General features: G+C 40.1%; 4 protein-coding genes across 4 annotated transcripts; 1 reads left to right on the plus strand and 3 right to left on the minus strand.

The window, feature by feature from the left end:
* Positions 1-210: 210 nt before the first annotated feature.
* Positions 211-7,066, plus strand: st6galnac6 (ST6 (alpha-N-acetyl-neuraminyl-2,3-beta-galactosyl-1,3)-N-acetylgalactosaminide alpha-2,6-sialyltransferase 6). Its single transcript, XM_084382440.1, has 6 exons — positions 211-315; positions 776-863; positions 2,414-2,608; positions 3,443-3,855; positions 4,102-4,209; positions 4,394-7,066. Exons 2-6 carry the CDS (start codon positions 840-842, stop codon positions 4,578-4,580), a joined length of 927 nt encoding a protein of 308 aa, XP_084238566.1. The 5' UTR covers positions 211-315; positions 776-839; the 3' UTR covers positions 4,581-7,066.
* On the minus strand, positions 7,062-11,452 carry spout1 (SPOUT domain containing methyltransferase 1). Its single transcript, XM_084382439.1, has 12 exons — positions 11,345-11,452; positions 11,223-11,262; positions 10,580-10,693; positions 10,334-10,493; positions 10,152-10,241; positions 10,020-10,069; positions 9,290-9,420; positions 9,078-9,150; positions 8,888-8,986; positions 8,605-8,707; positions 7,560-7,707; positions 7,062-7,390 (listed from the first exon to the last, which is right to left on the minus strand). The coding sequence occupies exons 1-12, from the start codon at positions 11,390-11,392 to the stop codon at positions 7,304-7,306; spliced, it is 1,143 nt and encodes a 380-aa protein (XP_084238565.1). The 5' UTR covers positions 11,393-11,452; the 3' UTR covers positions 7,062-7,303.
* Positions 11,453-12,073: 621 nt separating this feature from the next.
* On the minus strand, positions 12,074-15,116 carry LOC311274847 (kynurenine--oxoglutarate transaminase 1-like; the record flags this gene model as incomplete). Its single annotated transcript, XM_084382846.1, has 12 exons — positions 12,074-12,137; positions 12,256-12,342; positions 12,459-12,535; positions 12,733-12,919; positions 13,027-13,116; positions 13,198-13,274; positions 13,350-13,470; positions 13,556-13,681; positions 13,799-13,885; positions 14,110-14,259; positions 14,431-14,578; positions 15,064-15,116. 12 exons carry the CDS (start codon positions 15,114-15,116, stop codon positions 12,084-12,086), a joined length of 1,257 nt encoding a protein of 418 aa, XP_084238972.1. The 3' UTR covers positions 12,074-12,083.
* Positions 15,117-16,151: 1,035 nt separating this feature from the next.
* Positions 16,152-20,048, minus strand: LOC311274622 (kynurenine--oxoglutarate transaminase 1-like). Its single transcript, XM_084382438.1, has 13 exons — positions 19,801-20,048; positions 19,662-19,720; positions 18,864-19,011; positions 18,556-18,705; positions 18,296-18,382; positions 18,037-18,162; positions 17,686-17,806; positions 17,526-17,602; positions 17,355-17,444; positions 17,014-17,200; positions 16,833-16,909; positions 16,648-16,734; positions 16,152-16,567 (listed from the first exon to the last, which is right to left on the minus strand). The coding sequence occupies exons 1-13, from the start codon at positions 19,870-19,872 to the stop codon at positions 16,508-16,510; spliced, it is 1,341 nt and encodes a 446-aa protein (XP_084238564.1). The 5' UTR covers positions 19,873-20,048; the 3' UTR covers positions 16,152-16,507.
* Between the last annotated feature and the right edge of the window lie 2,063 nt (positions 20,049-22,111).

The following is a 22,111-nucleotide window of genomic DNA, read 5'->3' on the forward strand; positions in this document are numbered from 1 at the left end:
AGAAAATCCCTAATCTTATATTCCATTAACAATCCATGAACTGACTCAACAAACAACAAATTCAAATTCAAGGGTGACCTATCAAATAATGAATAAGAACACACACACACATCATTAATGCGTTTGTCTGTTTGTTTCTCTCCCCGTGACGAGTTAATTTGAGGTCACTTGATAAAGTTGGACAGCCCCCGACAACAGCACCGTGCTGCAGTGAGAGACGTGGTGATGACGTCAGCAAGTGGCGCAGGAAGATGGGGGACGAAGAAGAGGCAGGAGGGAGACCTCAAACACCAGAACAGCAGAGGCCATGAGACGGTAAAAGAGGATTAACACTTTGATCTGTCATGTTAGCTCACACCTCAATCATAACTGCGGGTTATCGTTTGTTTTTTTATTTTCTCAGTGACGGCGTGTGAACAGCGAGCGGCCGCGTAGGACGGCGTTTGATTTGGTTTTTTTTTTAATGAGGATAATAACATTTTTTATTGCCTTTCGTGTGTGTGGCGTTCGGCAAAATATGACATAAAGCTAGCTAACCAGGCGACCGCACTGTACGTTAATTAAGCACCTCTCGTCGCATGTTCATACTGTAAAATGGACTGTAAATACTTCACCAATTGCTTAAACATCGACATGTAAAAATATCTACCTAAACCGGAGCATAATGTTTTGACACTAGCTGGAAAGTCGTACCCTAAAATTAGCTTTTTGTGTGTGTGTGTGTGTTTGTTTAAATAGGGTTTCAGTCTCCTGTGTGTTTGTCTTCTCCTGTCAGGTATGATGACAGACTGCAGTCGCTGTCAGTGTGTTGGTACACAGCAGCCTGATCAGAAAGCAGCATGGGGCTCAAGCTCAGTGGCAAGGTAAGACAGGGTGTGGCACTCAGACCTCTTGCCCTTCATCATCATCATCATTATTATTCTTATGAGCACAAAGTGTTTTAGTTAGATTATCAATGTAATTACTGTTTAAAAGCAGTGGAGGAAGTGCTGTGTTTACTGATGTAAAAGTACTAATCAGGCATTGAAGTATCACACTTTATAACAATGGTAAATTCATAGTTGATTAAACTTGAATGAATAGTTATGTCAATTAACAACCAGAGAAATGCTGTATAAACCATTTATTTATTAAGCAGTTGTTTATAGTGAAGTTGCAACTGATATCTGTAATATCAGAAAAAACGCTAACAATGTTACGATTCTGCAGCCGTGATTAAGTTAAGGCTTTTAAACGCATTACCCTCTTGAGTGCCTCAGACTTTTTCTGCGATGTTGAAGGAATATGATCCTTAAACTGATGGACACCATTTACCACACCCGAGCAGCGCCTTCTGCATCCTGTTTTTTGACTGATGCCCTTAATACTTTGTAAATGGTTGATAAATGTAGTTCATCTATAAACATTATTTGGATGGCCCTTATAAAGTTGCAACTGATGCATTTCTACTCTGATGTACTTCTATTTATTTATTTGAGTATATTTTTATTTATTCAATTTTATCTTAATTAAAAAAATTATCTTAATTTTATCTTTATAGTTCTACTACATTTTGTATTGTTTTGTGTCGTTTGCACGCGGTACGTTATCTTATCTTGTCTTTATAGTTGCTTAACAGGGTTGGGAGGGTTGCTTTAAAAATGTAATCTGATACAGTTATTAATTACCTGTTTAAAATGTTGAGTATATGTAAAGTAATCTAAGTATCACAATATTAAAGTAATATAATTTTTAACTACTTTCCGTTGCTTTTGGATTGCTTCAATACCAAACATATGCAAATAAAGACAAGTGTGTATTATATAGGATTTTTTTCTTTAACTTAACCGGATAATGGTTACCTATTTTTTGTATCCTAATTATGTAATGCTGTTACATGTCTTCTGTTAACCCCCGAGCCTGATACGGTTGCACAGATGACCCGTAAAGATGAATTTTGTGGTATAAATGAAAAGGTTGAAAGTAGTGATAAGTGCCGTCATAAGCGCACGGTGAAATCTTCAAATTGCTTGTTCCAAGTTTACCGTAATGTAGGTCTAAGGGAGACACAGTGGTGCAGTGGGTTTCAGCTCCCACAGTCCAAAGTACTCCACCTCTTGCCCAGTAACAGCTTAGATTGGCTCCAACCCACCGCAGCTCTCCGAAGAATAAATGTGGATGGATAATTTAGGACAAGGAAATGCAGTAAATTCTCAACCTAGAGAAGCTCTGACCGTGCAGAATTTCTGCATGAAAAAAGCTAGTTAAATGACTAGCTCCTTTCTCAACATACTTGCTGGTACATTTTGTTAACTGTCTAACGGTTTCATATTAGATTTTATACACTTTTTGGTAGTTTAATCTACAACAATGCATAATTTGTGCCTGAGTAAATGTCCTTAGTTACATTCCACCACTGTTGTTCACACTACAGGGACAGCAGAGCCACAGGATGGTGATCTTGGCGGCCATCTTCGTCCTCATGACACTACTCATCCTGTATGGCTCCAATAATGTCATCGATGACGTCTATGCTCCGTTCCACGTGGCTACAAATCACGCACTCAAGGCCACAGATCTGAAGAAGTGGTCTGGGAGAGACGGATATGTGCCAGTTTATGGGAACAAGGTACTTAATGGATCGCACACAACAACAGAACTGATCTGACTGGGTCTGATTTTGATACTTGTTTGCATGCCAGGTGATTTATTACTATACATCAGTGGACACAATGCATAAAAGAGATACTAGAAGTGAAGTGGTACACTTGCAACAGGAAGCAGCTGCAGCTTATGTAAGACATTAGAAGAATAGTTTTAAATGGAGGTCAACCCCTTTAAGAGGATTCAAGAGGTTGTGTGAGCCAGAAAGCAGCTGGTTTGTTTTTCAGTGAGTGTTTTTTTCTTTCCGCCTGTTATCTGTTGTCTTCATCATAACCCAGTCTTAACCCAGTTATGTGCACGTTACATAACGAGTATGTATACGAGTAAACAGTCGATCCTTGTGGTGCTTCCAGCTTAATGCTAGGTTTAACAATGTTTCTGCAGTGATCCAGAATGAAAATGTACTTGTAATGTGATAGACAATAATCATTCAAAGATGACAAAATAAGCAAATCACATACATTAAAACAACCTAAAGAAATATCTCAAGCAGGCTGAAATAATTCATTAGTAGACTTTAGTAGAATCTTTGAATTTGAGAGTTTATTTCATCACCAACATGAGGGACACCGATCACTCCAGCACTGTCTGCCTCCTCAGGTAGTCCACAAAGTGCTGAAACACCTTTTGTTCCTCAGCAGTAAATACAATTTTTGACATATTTTTACGTTGCAGCATTTACTTTGATCCTAATGCAACAACTGTCGGGCACATGCACAATGGGGTGGAGATGTACTGTATTAATGTTCTGTGTTTAAACAAGCAGCATCTCTATTTGTTTTTTTTTATGTTTTTTAAGAATATGACCCTACGCTGTCACAACTGTGCACTGGTGACAAGCTCCAGTCATGTCCTGGGCACTGGAGCAGGAGAAGAGATTGACCGTACGGAGTGTGTGATTCGTATGAATGACGCCCCCACCATGGGATACGAGACTGATGTCGGGAACCAGACCTCTCTGAGGGTCGTTGCCCACTCCAGTGTTTTCCGGGTGGTCCGGAAGATTAATGAGCTGCTACAGCGGACAGAGAGCAGCCCTGTGATCATCTTCTGGGGACCCCCGAATAAGATCGGGAAGGAATCCAAAGGAACCCTGTACAGGTTGATCCAGAGAGTCAGCATGACCTACAGCAACCTGTCGTGCTACAGTATCACAGCCAGCAAGATGCGCAGGTTTGACAATCTGTTTCAAAGGGAAACAGGAAGAGATAGGTGAGTATTTACGAAGCTAGTGTAATGTGAATTACATTTTATTGTGTATTAGCAGTATTGTGAAAAGTACCCAAGCATTATACTTAAGTCAGATCAAAGATATTGTGTTGAAATATTTCTTTGGAAAAAATGAAAGTCACCCATACTAATAAGGAGCAGAAAATGTATTTAATTACATTCAATCACTGTGTTTCAGACCCCTATTAATATCACTTTTACATTTGTTTTGTTGTTTTCTCTGTTCAGACAAAAATCACACTCTTGGTTGAGCACAGGCTGGTTCACCATGGTCATCGCCATTGAGATATGTGATAATATCAAAGTATATGGGATGGTGCCACCCAACCACTGCGCGTGAGTATAATGATGTCATCACCAATACCGATAAAAAGCTGATAATATAAATTTCCCAATATCTGACCAGTAATTTATCAGTCCAGAATATATCGTGCGTCCCTACTATGAACCCATTAGTTGCCATATTATTAAAAATTCCCAGTTAAACTGATTATTAATATTAAATCCCTTCTTTTTCCAGAAAAAAACCTGGAGGCAAGAAGATGCCCTATCACTACTACAAGCCCAGGGGCTCTGATGAATGTGTCACATACATCCAGAACGAGGGCGGCCGTAGAGGGAACCACCACCGCTTTATTACAGAGAAACATGTGTTCGCACGCTGGGCAAAACAGTACAACATCACATTCATTCATCCCAAATGGTGATGAGACTAGAGTGAAAACAACAAAGAGGCTTGAATGAAAAGCGCTATGAGCTGGATTTTATCGTAACTTCCCCTGAATGAGCCTTCAAACAGCCACATGAAGAATGACAGCTACTTCTGAGGATGAAAGTCTATTATTGGACCGATTGAACGAGGAGACGCCCGGGAATGTCTTCTGTCTCAGGAGAAAAGAACTATGTATATTCCACATGGACACGTGGCTGCTGGCTAACAAGCGTTTGTAAATGGAAAGTAAGACGACTTTAAAAGATGAATTTTTACATGTTTATAATATTTTTGTTATTATGTATTGAAAATGCACTCGTGTTTCCCCATGTTGGAGGGGGTTACATCAGCAAGCATTCTCATTATACATATATGTGGCCTACAGAGCACAATATTGTTTAAGCTCTCCATTATCAAGAGATTATACTCCACAGTTAATGCAGTCACATTCAATAGATCACTAATTCAGCCCACAGATGCAATGTACCGTTGTATGAGGGCAATGCAGCCGAGTTCCCGAACCGTTACCCTACCCATGCTTTTTCACTATCTTAGATTGATCAAGGAAAACATTGTAACACTACATTATTAAAAAAGGAAAAGGTATCAGTGTTAAATATCTTAACACAAAGATCCGTACAACAACAAAATAAGAGTATAAAATTGGCAAATTGTGAATAAAATCAGGGAATAATGGATTAATAAGTAAAGATGAGCAACAATCTGAGCAAGGATTCAACGTTTCTTTACTATATTTGGTGCAACTAAAATATTTATGAGGCTCAGGTTCCAGCTATAGTTTCAGTGTTACTGAGGATGAATCACAGATACCTTCAGTTTGAGGGATTTCAGGTTGATTCAACACTGACAAGAAGCTACACCACTGTTTGTAATAGATTGACAAGTTCAGATTGCAGAAATTATGTGTCACTTTACTCCGAAGTCATTACATCTTGATATATCCTCGTTTTTAAAGATGATCGTACTGTATTGTAATATTTTTGCTGCACTGGATATTGGTTTTAATGTTTTCGTGAAATTAGCCTATAAACATGACATATGTTGCCTCATGAACTTTTTTACCTCAGTGGCATGCAACTCAAGTTCAAACAGTCCACGTGGTCGTGTTACGTATCCGTATGTCACTCTAAAGACTGCACTATTAAACTTAAAAGGGACATTTCCGTTTTAATTGTAGAACTATGAAGCAAAGAGAGGTGCAATTTCTTTAACTGCTCTGAAATAATTTATCTGTAGACACATTTTTTATGAAATGATCTTCAAGAGAGGCTCTTATTCAATACGGACGCAATGTGCTAGTCAGTAAAGAACAGGAAGAAAATGCATCAAAAATACACTGACTGTTATGGTACTTTACCAAGATTAAACTGCCTGCTACATTTATTGATATACTAGCCTGAAATACTAACATTACTCATTTTATAGGATGCTAAATTTAAGAACTGAGGACCATGAAGGAGCACAGTCAATATCTACAACACAGAGGCGGCAGCTGAAACTCAAATTTCAAAGATATGACATAAACACACTCACGGTTTCTAGAATATGTTGTCCACCCGCTATATATCAATGAGGGTAGACTCAAAAGTCAACAGCACCACAAATTGCAGGCTCCGACATGACAAACAAGACCTCTCAGTCGTTTTAAAAAGTAGGATTTATTGCAGGAGTGTTGTATCATACTGCACTGGGTTTCTCTAATCACTCACAGTCAGACAAATAACCCAAAAGCATACTGCAGGCCCAGGGCTCCAGACTCACTTATCAACAGTTGCACTGGTGCGCCTTACTTTTTCATTTTAGGCGCACACCAAATAACACATTTTATATACATTTCTTAACACATTATATAAATAATTTGAAACAGGAAAATGGATGGAAATGCATGTTACTCTTCATTTAAAATCAAATGCAACAACAAATTGCGATAATCTCAATAGCTTAAAAACTGAACCTTTGAGTCACAGGCGCACTGGTACGACCAATGAAAATGTTTAGTCGCACTTGACAGATTTTTAAGAGCACGTGTGACAAAAATTGTAACACCCCGGAGTCCTGAGGCCTCGCACAAACCTGCCATTAACATGAAATCTGTGCCTGGCTTTCTTGTCTTGATGATGGTAAATTAAATACTAATATAGGGGTAGATGCATGCCGCATGTGTGGCACCTGGGAAGTGACTGAATCCACAACACAATCCGAAAGGTTGTAAAAGTTTCTACTCACTCACTACAAAATCTCCCAGTTTTCACATGGTTCACTTTCTCTTAACGCCAGCATGTGTTTGCCCTACTCGCTCGGAAACTTGAAGCTGACTATCGTGTTTAACTCAGAGGTTCAGTGCCATTTGTGTGTCCTTGTCGTGCTGGTCTCAACGCCATTTTTCATGAAAAGCTCTGTACTGTTTATTACTGAGGTACAAATGATATGCTTTGAAAAATAAAATGCAAGTCAGTTCAAGTCTGTGAATATAACGTGTATTTAAATATGTACATTTCATGAGTCATTCAGCAGCAAAGACTTACAGAATCATGATGAAACAACAACACAAAGAGTAATTTGATAGGCATTGAGCACTGCCTGCACTGATGCGTGCGATGTGATGTTTTAACAGTAGGCAATGCTTAAAAAGGTCCAATTATGGAAACTGAGCAGATCATAACATTTACTACTGTCTTTGTTCACTCTTCTCCATCACTAACTCTTCAATAAACCATTGGATACATCTGAAAAGGCAGCTGTGATCTTCTGCCTCAGCCCCGCCATGGAGACTAAGATGGCCTCCTGTGGGAAAGTAAATAGGAGAAGATAAATTAACACAGCTTGAGCAGCACAGACACTTTGAATCATTATTTATTACAGACTATTAAGCATTTGCTTCTACAAATTGTGTAAATGCATCTTGTCACGCAGTGCTTGCCGGTTCAAACTTATATGTCACACATGCCCTCACCTCTGTGCGAATGGTCCTGCTGCCCTGACTGGGACATGTGTTCAGATAAAGATCAAACAATACACTGGGGTCAGTCACATCCAGGTTTTGGTCGGTATCTACACTGGCCTCCAGTCCCTGAAGACCTCCAAAAACAACCAGAAGATGCCTGAAGTGGAAAAAATCAATTAATAAAATACCACTGATGAGACCACAGTGCTTTGAGCTAAATGCCAACACAAATTACAGTGAGAATGATGGTAATGTTATTAGTTTTACAGTCATTCGGTCTTAAACAAAGGGTTGGCCTAATTGATCGTGATGAATTTCTGGCTCTTTGTTTTTGGCTCAGCTTAGCAAGAAGAACCCACTCTTTCAGCTCCTGAACGACTCTTCATTTAGTGCCATTTTTGAGTTTTACAATTCAGTCAAATTTAGCAACCAGCTGCTTCAGCGGTCAAAAACCTTTTACCTTCCAGGCGGAACACCTGTTCCTATTTATGGAACCGTGCGCTAATTGGCTCCTCCACTTATAATTTTTAGAATACCCTAATTCTACATTATGTTTGGTATAAAAACGCCCAACACTATTGTGTGTCTTGATCTATGATTTGTATGTTGGCAACCATCCCAATATACAAAAGTCTCACCATACTTCTTAATTTATTGTTCATCAAAAATGGCTCTCACACAAAGCCGGCTCCCATCATTCATGACTGACGCATTGCTACAAATTGATATTTTAACCTGATGATGTTACAAGAGGAAAAGTGAAGAGATCAACAAAGTTACAATTCATGGTTATCCATCCAGTGGTTGTTGAAAAAATATCACTTAAAACTACAAATGTCAACCTTGTGGCACTAGATGGAAAGTCAGAGGATCACCAAAGTCAGTATGATTAATCCTGACAGACGTCTTTACAACATTTCATGCCAGACTGAAACCGCTACTGATTGGATATTAGCGGTTTCAGTCTGGACCAAACAACACACCAACATTCCTGTTTGGTAGGCATGGACTATAAAATAGTTCTCAGATGTTATTAGCTCTGATCTGAACCTACTTGAATGGTGACAAAGTCGTCTGATCTATGTCGTTGCCTTTTTCTGATGTGCCTATAGTCACATCGTATCCGTCTTCGTATGGACTCTCTGTGAAAACTGCACCTGCATCAACAAACACACAGCACTAAGGATAAATAAGCAGTCACAGTGGGGCCTGGATTATTACACAATTTATTAAGTGAAAAGAAGTGCTATTTGGCTCTTAATCCTCTAATATGTTTTTAAATAACTTGAAACAAATGTTTGAGTAATAGGTGTGTATTGTGAGCACAGGAAACGTACTGAGGCAAGACGCCAGGCGGACACTGTAACCCCAGTAGAGACCTCCTTCAGTCCTGGGCACATGAGGAGCCACCACCGTACCTTTATATACTTTGCTCTCTGAGGATGATGGACACACGCACTGAGAACTTTGCATAGAGAAAACATCTATAGAACATTAAATAGGTCAAAGTTTGAAGGACAAGATTACCATTCTTCTGTGTCTTATTCAGCTGAACTGTGACTCGAAGCCCAGATTTCAGCTGTTTATCAATCCGAACTTCCTGTGAGAGAGGAGGGATTATTTGTTCAGTCAGATCGACAGAATAATCAGATAATCTGTAATAATGATAATATGTAATAATTTTGATAAATGACATCGTCCATAACAGATGACAGTAACCTCCATTAAGACACGCTCACCTTTCTCATTCCACAGTTGACTAATGAGCCTCGTCCTGGTTTTGTCGTCCTGTCAACCACAACTCCTTCCCGATATTCTGATTCATCGTCTATCCTCATATGGTTAGGACTGTCTAAGGGGTTCAGCAAGCCTGATAGAAAAAAGACCAATGACTTGTGAAAATGTGTCTATTAAGATTAATAATAATAACCATATTACATCATCGGTGTCTGTCTATACAGTATAAGGGTTCTCTAAATTTGTGTTGTTTTTGTCCTGTTGATGTAACTTTCTGCCAAATACAACCATTTAAAAGTTGCTCTAACAGGATTGAATATAGCAGAATTTACATATATCTAAAACAGAGGCAACCAATATACTTTAAACCCTTGATATCACTATCTAAACATTACCGTCTCAGGTACTCAAGTTATTTTCACTCTCTGAGGACATCATTATTTCAATAATAAATTGCTAATAAACTCCCATACATCTGATTTAAAAAAATCATCCTTATGACTGCAGAGCTTGCCTGAGAATCAACATCTTCAGCATCAAAGTAATCCAGTGATAGTTTGGGGTTTTACATTACAAACAGGACCTGCTAATATTTAACCCAGCACACTTTCAATAGTGCCAAGTTGCCAAAATTGGCAGTTGTCTCATTTGTGTCTAAAGAAGGACCCACAGTGTCTGCTTTAGAGACCCCTGCTGTAAATGAATTCATGAAAAGAAAAATTTGACTTTTACCTGCATACTGTAAATCTGGATGCTTTGGGAAAAAACACTTGCGCAGATACCTGGTGGAGATGAAAAGCTGTAAACAATCTGATAAAGATAAGATGACGCTGATTATCTGATTATAGTAGCATTCTGACTTACTGTGGACATTCCAGGTACTGAAGTATTCTGGCGAGCTGAATACAAGCATGTCCTCTCTTCCCGACACCTGTAAATTCTCCTTCAACGCTCCTGTGAGCCAAAGAAAAAAGCAAAATCATCTCTCTTAGCTTTCTGATTGTTTAAGGAGTGTTTACCAACAACTTCTACCAAAGTTCACTTACTTGACATCTTCCCCTTGTTCATCAAACACGACGATCTCATCGACGCAGAATACGACACAGGCTCGGGCGATCTGTCCAGCCAGGTATGTACGAAGTTCGGGGGACTGAGCGTTCTCCAGGACAGAACCTGGCAGGGCCACGCTCACTGTGTAAGCCCGACCTTAAAGATACAGATATATGTATAGATCACACATTACAGCACTCTACTCACATAACGCTATGAACAATAAATAAAATGTCATTTACCTTTTTTGCTTTGGCTTTGTTCAAGTTTTTCCCTCTCTGAAGCCTCTTCTTCTTTTTGCTTATCCAACTCTTTGAACAGCTTGGCTTCTTTCCTTTGCTTCTTAGCCTCATTTACTAAGATAAATAAAATAAACAATATTTTTTTAGAAGAAAATATACTGCATGTATATTTTTTCTTATTCCGTTAAATCATCTTGTGACTCTTAACAGATCCCATGGGGGCCCCCCCGACATCCAGGTTGGAAACTACTAGTCTAAGAATCTATGTGTCACATCACTTGTACAGATTGTGAAAAGACCTTTGAGGCAAAACTGTTAGTTAGAGCAATACAAACTTGACTATTTCAGTCAAACTGAAGTTCAAAATTTTGAGCTAAAGTGATAAATATTACATCAGACTACTCTTACAGAACCCATCAAGAAATTCTACACACATGTTGTGGCCAAATAAATGTTCAAGTATATGAATTATATTTTACTTTACAATAAAATCACCCACAACAAACACAATCCACACATTCATTATAACATATAAATAAATCATGAAATAAAATATCGCACTATACTTATCTATCAAACCAAACTGATGGCATGCATCTAAAAGCTCTTAGCAACATGTTAGCTAAGCTAGCCGTTTACTCACTCTCTGCTTTCCTTTTCTTCCAGTTCACTCTCTCTCCAGCCTGAAGGAATCAAGAAACACGTTAAAAGTGATAAAGACAACGTACAGTGTTATTTTTATGTAAAACAATAGCCTTACAGTACCTCAGTGGACATGGTATCAGGTCTCCTCACTGCAGCTCCAGTAGACATTTCTTCACGCACAACATGTGAGGTTTATTTACTTCCGGGTTGTTGCTTCTTCTTCTACTTCTTCTTCCGGCCAGCTGTGCGCTACGTAACACTGCCCTCCTGTGTTATGAGGCGGTCATCTTGATTCTTGTTATACAGTACAATCGAGTGTAACGCAAAAACAATACAAAAAATCGCCCCCGCAACTACCTTAATTTTTTTTTTTAATTCCCAGAAGAAAGCAAAGACTTCATTCTTGCGGGTTGCTATTGGCGTTTCAAAATAAAAGTCTTTCTGTTTATTCGTTTTGTTCTGAAATCGGTCAGGGAATGGCACATCCCTTTACTGCAAATTTAAAAAACGTGTTATATAAAATATACCTTTTGTGTAATGGGACCTTGCTTCGGGGGCATAGCTTTTCCACTGTGACATTCACACCGCTTTATGAGACAAATACTTTGCCAATAAGGCCAGTGGGACGGAGAAGGGTAACAAGAAGAAGTGGATTTATGAAAAGCTTTATTAAACCTTTTAGATACATGGATTTTTACAGAGAAATACATTTTTTTTTAAATATTTCATGTACAGTTTTCTGCTAAAAATTAAAAAAAGATATTGCACAGAAATATTTACAGGGTATGTTTGCCCTGAGGGTTTTCACCAGAGGTTTAAATCACTTGTTGAACTTGAGTGCTCCACATTCTGGACTATATCACTGATTGAATTTCCTCAAAATGTCCTCAGCTGCATCCAGAGTGGAGTCCTCCTTTAAGAGAAAGAGAGAGAGTTTGAGTGGACGGACTGTCACAAAGCAACACTATTAAAGATGAGAAAAATAATGAAATCAAGATGATATTCGATGTAATAAAGTGCATTTTTTTTACTTTGACAAAACAGAAGCGGATGTATTTGTCAAAGTCCTTGCTGTGCTCTGGACTGTAGAATGCAGAGACGGGGATTGTTGCCAGACCCTGCAGAAAAAAGCCCAAAACAGGATCATCTTAAAACATCATGGTGCATCATACATCCTACCGCGCTCATTTATTTTTATCTTTATAAGACTTTCAGTAAATTCACAATTTTTTACCTTCTCTTTAATTAGCCATTTAACAAATCGGAAATCATAGGGTTCATCCTCAGGGCTCTGTTCATTGAAGTCCACCTCTGTCACAAAAGAAAGTCAAAGTTAGTCACAGATATATACACTAATAAACATAATATGTTGTCTTTGTTTATTGTGTCTCTATATTCTGACCAGTTGTTTGTGGTGCAACAGGTTATTGTACCGTTGCCTTTCATGTTAAGCTCGTTAATAGAGGTAATATAGACACTGGACACAGATCCATACTGGTGACACTCACTGACAGAGGAGATGTCTGCGATCATAAAGTAGCCTCCCTGTGGCATGATGGGCTGCAAACCCACACTCTCCAGACACGAGGCCAGCCTGTTCCTCTTGAGGTGCAGCATCGCAGGCAGCTGCTGGAAGTAGCTCTCTGGAGTCCCGAACACCTCGTATTCTCTCTCAAATCCCTGAGCCACTGCCTCCTGTTACAGGCAGCAATGGATGAAAAGACCAAAATGAGCTACACAGGACTTAAACAGGACATCATGTGCAGAAACAGATGTGAAAATTAAGGAATTACTGGGTTTACCTGAGCAGCTGTTGCACAATCAAACACAGACATTTGATGCATGGCTTTGAGACGTTTAATGATTTGCCCAGAGCTGATGGCCCAGCCAACCTGAAAACAGACAAAACAGGCAATCATAACTACATGCAGTACAGATGAAAACATTAAATAGTCAGAGAATCTGTGGATTACCTTCCAGCCAGTAGCACTAAAGGTCTTTCCAGCACTGCCAACAGTGACGGTTCGTTCCCACATCCCAGGAAGGCTGGCTGTACATAATAAATATATCAGTATTGCAGCTTTATACTTTGTGTGCACTCTGTTGAGCTCTGTCTGGATCTCACCTATCTTTACATGCTTGGCTCCATCATACGTCAGCCACTCGTACACCTCGTCACTGATGCACAGCACGTCATGTTTGATGCACAGATCAGCGATCATTTGGAGCTCTTCAGTCTTGTAAACCTGTCATGGACATGAACGTGTCAGTCAAATAACTGAGATGCTGGCTGGTTGCACAAACCCTCTGGCTTAAACATTAAAGTCTTACCTTGCCTAATGGGTTGTTGGGAGTGTTGATAACGACGGCTTTTGTGCGTGGAGTGAATTTACTGGCCAGCTCGTCAGCAGAAAGGACCCAGTCTCCACTTGACAGGACGGCTCCGCTCGCAACTCTCTGAAATTTAAAAAAGGAAAACAAAAATCCTTAAAAGTTGTTGTATAAAATCATACATAGGTGAAGGTGACCAAGACCGTCAAAAGATGCATTATAATGTGTGTGTAAACCACTCACCGGCCTCAGAGGTACATACACCGCCTTCCCTCCAGCCATCTTCAGCATTGGCTGGTAGCAGTCAAAGAACGGTTCAACAATTATCACCTGAAAGACACATGTCATTTAAAGCATGTGTTTGCATTATTTGTGCTTTTTAAGGTAATATTAGGAGAAATTCACCAAAAAACTGCCTTTTCCAATATGGAACCGGAAGAATAAACCACACAACAGAATAAAATGGCAACAATGATCTTTTTGTTTTGAAATATAAAGCACGCACACTCATTTTTTTATTTCTTGGAAAAAAAGTATTAATGACATTTTCATACCTCATCTCCTTCATTAACCAGAGCTTGAAATGCACAGAAGAGAGCCTGATAAGCTCCAACTGTGACCAGGACGTCTTCTAGAGGATCAATCTCATGTCCCACAATCCTACTGAAGAATTTAGCCAGACTTTTAACAAGAGCAGGGTGGCCCTGAGGAGAGAAACGACATGAGAACTGAAGGTCACTCTCACCGTTTGTTCTGCATCCACTTGTTCTTTGAATACCTGGTCAAAATGACTCAAACCATTAACTAAAAATGAGCATGCTTCTCTGATATGTATTGATAGACAAAACTGTGACCAGGTGTGTATTTCCACTTACAAAAGCTCTGGTATACTGGTGCATTAATGGTCCTCCACACACAGCTTTACAGAAAGCCTCCTGGATAAACTTTGGAGGAGAGAAGTCAGGAAATCCCTGTCCAAGGTTCACTGCTTTGTAGTCTGCTGCCAGTTGTGTGAATTCAACCCTGTTGGCGCAAAACTGCTTGTCAACCGCTGCGATGACATTATTACAAGTGTGTGGAGTATAAGAAGCACATAAGACAAAAATCTAGTGGTATGTCCCCTGCCTTTTGAGCCATCTGTACAGTGGCCCTGAGGGTCAAAACACAACAATTCACAATACACTAGAGGATACATAGGATCAGGAAGATGGTTGGGTTTAAACTGCAATTTCTAGACATTAATGTACCGAACAGAGGAGGAAGGACACAGCTTCATGTCAGTCTTAACTCAGGATTACAAAAATCTCAAAGTTTTAATAAGCATGGACACCAGAATTGTTCCTCTAGCAGAAACCTTTTTTTTCCCAGTGTGAATGATTTAAAACACTGAACAGTTTAGACTCCACTAAGCAGTTTCTTGACTGGCTGTCTGTAGTTTATAGCTCTTAAACTCACGCTTAGCTCAGGTGTCAAAGTGTCTAAAGTCCACCTGGGTCATCATCACTCACCACACGTTTTTATCCACACCGTCTGTTCTGCATGCACGAAGTCCCCCTGACATGATTATCTGAGATTAAAAAGCACAGTTCAACTTTGCCAAAAAGCTAAGATTATTAATAGAGAACGCCTGAGCTGCTGCAGCCACCTGCTGATGGTGTCTTATTGAACTGTGACGGTCAAAACATTCAGTCGCCTCCACCCCTCCTTCTCCCGCCCGTTCAACCTTTTGAACCTTTATATGACAGAGGTGGAAGAAGTATTCAGGTCTTTTACTCAACTAGCAATAACACATTGTAAAAGTATGATGTTACAAGTCGGCCTGAAAGTCCTGCATTCACAATCCTACTTCATTAACCTCACCTTAATCCTGGACATTCATGTAAAATTGTCCTAAACTAATATCTTTTTACCCCAGACTGTCAGCTCTGTATGTGCCCCTGGTATTAATCCATAGGAGTTTGAACACACTGAATTATTTATTTTTCCTGCCTACTTTTTTTATTGCAAAATAAGCCCACAAATGACCTCTAAGTGTCTCTGTTAGCTGAAAAACACAATGGGTCCATATCATAGAGTCTTACATGGCCCAAGTTCAAATTAGATAACAATATCACTGAACATAAACGCTTAACACTCGTTTTTCTGAGGAAATATTCAGGCACCTGGCAGAAAAATGTCATTTTGTGACCTCAACAGGCGCAAATATTCATTATGGTTGTCTATTTACTTATTTACACTGAGTTTTGTGCATATAAAATTGTCAAAAACCAGTGCTTATGTGGAACAAACAACTTATTCAAAGAGCAAAATGCATAAAGTACATAAACTTGCATAATTTCCACTTTTAGGGCCTTAAAAAAATTACATACACTATATATTGCTCAATTTGAAATCTAATGCACGACATGATGCATCAGACATCTGAAGGCTGGCGTGTTAGTGGTGTATAAGTAAAAAAAGATTAGCAAATGATCACAGTCTGATTTAATAGTTTTACACAGCATCCCAACTTTTTAAATAGTGGTTGCATCTGGAAATAAGACAACTTAGGAACACTGTGCAAATGAAGCTGTAGAACAGAGAAGAGTAACACTGATGAAGACAACATTAGGATTTATTAAAAGCTTCACATTTAACTTTTCATTAGTTTGATTGAGGACAAATATCTCAACTGAGAATCAGTTCTAACATTGAAAAATACTTCTGTTTAAAATCATTGCACAGGATCATTCATAGGATATTTTTTTTCAAACCTGAGTGTTTTCACAGTTGCATTGCAAGGAAATACTGAAAGTGGACGTTATGTTTCCTGTGCCTCTACCGCGACGCAATCGTACAACAGAAACACTCAGTATGGCTAATTTAACTGAGGAGGGTGCCCAAAGCTAGTTTAAGTAGCGTGAGCTTGATGAAATGTGGGTGGACGGGGGACGCTTCTCATCACAGGTGACTTTACTGTCCTTGACTCCACTTCCTCAGGATGTCCTCTGCTGCATCCAGGGTGGAGTCCTCCTGTGAGACAAAGGGCAACTGAGTGAGACGGCAGAGAAGGCATGGATCAAATTCATTTCAGTCGGTTGGGTTGAATTTACCTTGACAAAACAGAAGCGGATGTATTTGTCAAACTCCTTGCTGTGCTCTGGACTGTAGAATGCAGAGACGGGGATTGTTGCCAAACCCTGCAGAAAAAAAAGCAAAATGGTGCAGTTAAAAGTGAGACAAATCTGAAATATTCTACAATAAATCCAGTTCAGTATCAACTGAATGATATATTTACCTTCTCTTTAGTTAGCCATTTCACAAATTTGAAGTCGTTTGACTCATCCACAGAGCTCTGGTCATTGTAGTCCACCTCTGTCGGAAAATAGAAAGCCGAGGTAAAAGATAATTAGAGAGCATTTACTAGAAAATAAACAGAAAAAAAGACGCAGTGACAGACGCAGATGTTCTTCACTCACTGACAGAGGAGATGTCTGCGATCATAAAGTAGCCTCCCTGTGGCATGATGGGCTGCAGACCCACACTCTCCAGACACGAGGCCAGCCTGTCCCTCTTGAGGTGCAGCATCGCAGGCAGCTGCTGGAAGTAGCTCTCTGGAGTCCCGAACACCTCGTATTCTCTCTCAAATCCCTGAGCCACTGCCTCCTGTTACAGGCAGCAATGGATGAGAAGAACAAGATAGGAAAACAAGGCAGGACTACAGTTGAAACAATGATTGTGCAGATTGATCAACACCCTCAACAAGAAACTAGGTTTTATTTCTACAAATTAATCTAAAATGCAAAAAGAATGTGTTTACCTGAGCAGCTGTAGCGCAGTGGTACACAGTATTCTGATGGATGGTTTTCATGTGTTTTACAATATGCCCAGAGCTGATGGCCCAGCCAACCTGAAAACAGACAAAACAGGCAATCATGACTACATGCAGTACAGATGAAAACATTAAATAGTCAGAGAATCTGTGCACTACCTTCCAGCCTGTCGCACTGAAGGTCTTTCCAGCACTGCCAATAGTGATGGTTCGTTCCCACATCCCAGGAAGGCTGGCTGTACATACGTCAATATTCAAATTAATACATTAATCATGCTGCTTTATACTTTTTTGGTAATTTTGTCGAGCTGGATCTCACCTATCTTTACATGCTTGGCTCCATCATACGTCAGCCACTCGTACACCTCGTCGCTGATGCACAGCACGTCATGTTTGATGCACAGATCAGCGATCATTTGGAGCTCTTCAGTCTTGTAAACCTGTCATGGATAAAGATAATAAACGATGAGTTGGAGGCAACGGAGAGACTTTTTTTGAGAGACGTTTCCAAGGAGCTGCAACAGTCGAGACAGGATTAAATAAATGTGTTAACAACCTTGAAGATTTGTGACAGGTGTACAAGAATGGATTTTATTCTGTAAAACAAAACAACAAAATGACTAACCAGTTTTATAGACCAGTTGGCCTTTCAAGAGACACTCTGTCTTACCTTGCCTAATGGGTTGTTGGGAGTGTTGATAACGACGGCTTTTGTGCGTGGAGTGAATTTACTGGCCAGCTCGTCAGCAGAAAGGACCCAGTCTCCACTTGACAGGACGGCTCGGCTTGCAACTTTCTTAAATATAACAGGAGAAAATAAAAGTTGATAGATGGCATATACACTCTTTACGTACATGTAGACAAAGACGTGTGTGAAATCATGAGAGATCCTCTTGAACTGTTTGTAAAGAAACAGGTAAACCACTCACCGGCCTCAGAGGTACATACACCGCCTTCCCTCCAGCCATCTTCACCATTGGCTGATAGCAGTCAAAGAACGGTTCAACAATTATCACCTGCAAGACACATTTCTGTCAATGTTGTCATGTATTTAACCATGAAGTACAGAATGCACTACTTTTACGCACATTACTGTGTTGATACTGAAAAACAAAACTTGTGGCTAATGTGTAGAGTCTCTTATCTGTAGATCATTTTGACATGATCCGTCTCATGTTGATTTTCATACCTCATCTCCTTCATTAACCAGCGCTTGAAATGCACAGAAGAGAGCCTGATAAGCTCCAACTGTGACCAGGATGTCTTCTAGAGGATCAATCTCATGTCCCACAATCCTACTGAAGAATTTAGCCAGACTTTTAACAAGAGCAGGGTGGCCCTGAGGAGAGAAACGACATGAGAACTGAAGGTCACTGTCACCGTTTGTTCTGCATTCATCTGTCCCTTCAAATTATTCGAGCATGAACTAAAAATGAGCATGCTTCTCTGACATTTATTGAAAGATAAAACCGTGACCAGGTGTGTATTTCCGCTTACAAATGCTCTGGTATACTGGTGCATGATGGGTCCTCCATTCACAGCTTTACAGAAAGCCTCCTGGATAAACTTTGGAGGAGAGAAGTCAGGAAATCCCTGTCCAAGGTTCACTGCTTTGTAGTCTGCTGCCAGTTGTGTGAATTCAACCCTGTTGGCGCCAAACAAGTCAGACAGCAATTATGAAAATGATCATTTTGAATTAACAGCTATAGGTATATCATCTAAAATCATGCGTGATATCACATGATCCATCTCTAATTTCTAAATACCACATGTTTTTTATGCTTTTCTTTTGAAAAGCACCAAAGGGAAGTTATTGATTTTGAATTTCAAGTTGAAAAGGACAAAATATTTCACTGTAAAGATGGACACTTTCTTTTTGCCACAAGTAATGTAGTAGTGTTTTGGAAGTGACAAAAAGATAGACAAGATTTAAGAATACCAACTTTAAACTACATAACATGGTATAACAGCATCATACGATATAATCTGACTATATAGATGTTTATATAAAATGTGTCATTTTAATAAATTACAAATATATCTGAAGGACCCCTGTACTCCACCAATCAGATGATCATATTCCGGTTAAAGAAGGGAAACGTACTGTTGGGTCACAGTGTCAATACAAGCAGAGACACGTAGGAGTTCAACCCTGACAAACCTGATCATCTGGAAAAGCAAACTTATCTTATATAAATAGCACACGAGTAGTTTCTCTTCTCCTCGCTTAGGAGCCGTTTGTCTATTTTCGGACTGATTCAATCATTAAGTCGTAAATAAACTGCGGCCACGTACCAAACGTTTTTATCCACACCGTCTGTTCTGGCCGCATGAAGTTGTCTTGACATGATTATCTGAAATACAAGCGCATATTTAAGCACGTCATATATCGCATTACAGAGGTGTCTCTTCTGTTTAGCACAGCTGAACCCACCTTGTGACGATTTCTGATAAAACTCTGACGAACAACAGTCAAACTTGTGGCAATAATCCTGATTATTCCCATCAATGGATGATCATCGCTATAAGAGCGCACAGGCTTGTATCACCCACAGAGATACAAGTGCACTAATGTTTCCTATGAGTGTGTTTTGTCTAATCTGCAGCAACTGCAGACTTGTATCTCTACGTCAAGGTAAAGTGCACCGGTGAATCCTAGTGCTTGGACCTCCCGTTCGACCTCCTTGTGTTTTCATTTCTACTTCCTGTGTGGGCGGAGCGAGACGCGGCTCAGCAGTTACCAGGATGTGACACCAAATATGAAAAAGTGCATTCAAAACAGCGATGGCAAGCAATGTTTAACACGACTGTAGATGTCTAATACAGCCAGCTCAGGCAGCATCTATACAATATGACACATAATAAAAGGGAAAACATAATATTAGGACGCTAGAGAAGTAGCTCGAGCGTTGATACCGCTCTCAGGAGTCTATATGCTGGTTGCCGGGCAACCTCAAGGTGTAACAAGAGTGTCACTGCGCCAAGCAAAGAAATAGTCCGGCACCTAAACCGCAGTCAAAACACGAAATGTCACTTTTACAGTTACTTTATTTCCGTACCGATTTTTTTAAAAATACGCCGTGTTAATATGTGAGCTTCAGAGGCGCTGGTAGGTGCAAAGCGTTGTATTAATTAGGAGTGACGCAATTGACCAGTATTGACAAAAATAGCTATATCAATGACAAGGGGTCAATTTTTTGTGTGTGCTTATGGTTCAGTTGAATTTAAAAAGGTTAAAATCTGAAAATAAACGTACAAATTACTTGCATACGTTCTCTTTTTGAAGACCATCATCTAAAATGTCTGGATTTAATCAATTCTCAGAGAATATTCAGGGGTTTAATGGCAAAAATGTCAATGAGGCGTAACCATAAAAACTTCAGGAGGTTAGTAACTCTCTTTGAAATCTGGATAATTTGACATTTTTAGGGTATGGTCAGGTGTGCTTAGGGTTACATGTCAAATGGTATGACCCCAGGAAAACAGTTATCGTTCATAATAATTGTAAAAATAAGTATTTATTTTAAAAGATGTGTTTGAAATCTTCACACCAAGGCCATGTGCTTACATAGGTGTCAATCATAATGCCTGTTAAATTTAAATTGAAATTGAAATGTCAAATGTTTAGCATAAATATATATTTGTATTCCATTCACTTACAATTTTAAGCAATATATAGTGCAATATATGTAATTTCATACTGCAACAGAATGAAGTGGGTGAACAGTGACAATGTTGAACATGAACAGCAGCTTCAAAAAGACTTAAAACTCCAATAATATGAGAATTGTCCAACTATGTTGCCTTAAAACAGAAAAATACAACTTCTGCCCTGAGACCAGGAGAGATTCATCTGCCTCAGACAACTTCTGCCCTGAGACCAGGAGGGATTCACCTGCCCTCAGACAACTTCTGCCCTGAGACCAGGAGAGATTCATCTGCCCTCAGACAACTTCTGCCCTGAGACCAGGAGGGATTCACCTGCCCTCAGACAACTTCTCCCCTCAGACAACTTCTGCCCTGAGACCAGGAGGGATTCACCTGCCCTCAGACAACTTCTGCCCTGAGACCGGGAGGGATTCACCTGCCCTCAGACAACTTCTCCCCTCAGACAACTTCTGCCCTGAGACCAGGAGAGATTCACCTGCCCTCAGACAACTTCTCCCCTCAGACAACTTCTGCCCTGAGACCAGGAGGGATTCACCTGCCCTCAGACAACTTCTGCCCTGAGACCAGGAGAGATTCACCTGCCCTCAGACAACTTCTGCCCTCAGACAACTTCTGCCCTGAGACCAGGAGGGATTCACCTGCCCTCAGACAACTTCTGCCCTGAGACCAGGAGAGATTCATCTGCCCTCAGACAACTTCTGCCCTCAGACCAGGAGAGATTCACCTGCCCTCAGACAACTTCTGCCCTGAGACCAGGAGGGATTCACCTGCCCTCAGACAACTTCTGCCCTGAGACCAGGAGGGATTCACCTGCCCTCAGACAACTTCTCCCCTCAGACAACTTCTGCCCTGAGACCAGGAGAGATTCACCTGCCCTCAGACAACTTCTGCCCTGAGACAACTTCTGCCCTGAGACCAGGAGGGATTCACCTGCCCTCAGACAACTTCTGCCCTGAGACCAGGAGGGATTCACCTGCCCTCAGACAACTTCTGCCCTGAGACCAGGAGAGATTCATCTGCCCTCAGACAACTTCTGCCCTGAGACCAGGAGAGATTCATCTGCCCTCAGACAACTT

Source organism: Pagrus pagrus (genome assembly GCF_965226575.1).
Source record: "Pagrus pagrus genome assembly, chromosome: 19".
In the NCBI taxonomy this organism is placed as follows: Eukaryota; Metazoa; Chordata; class Actinopteri; order Spariformes; family Sparidae; genus Pagrus; species Pagrus pagrus.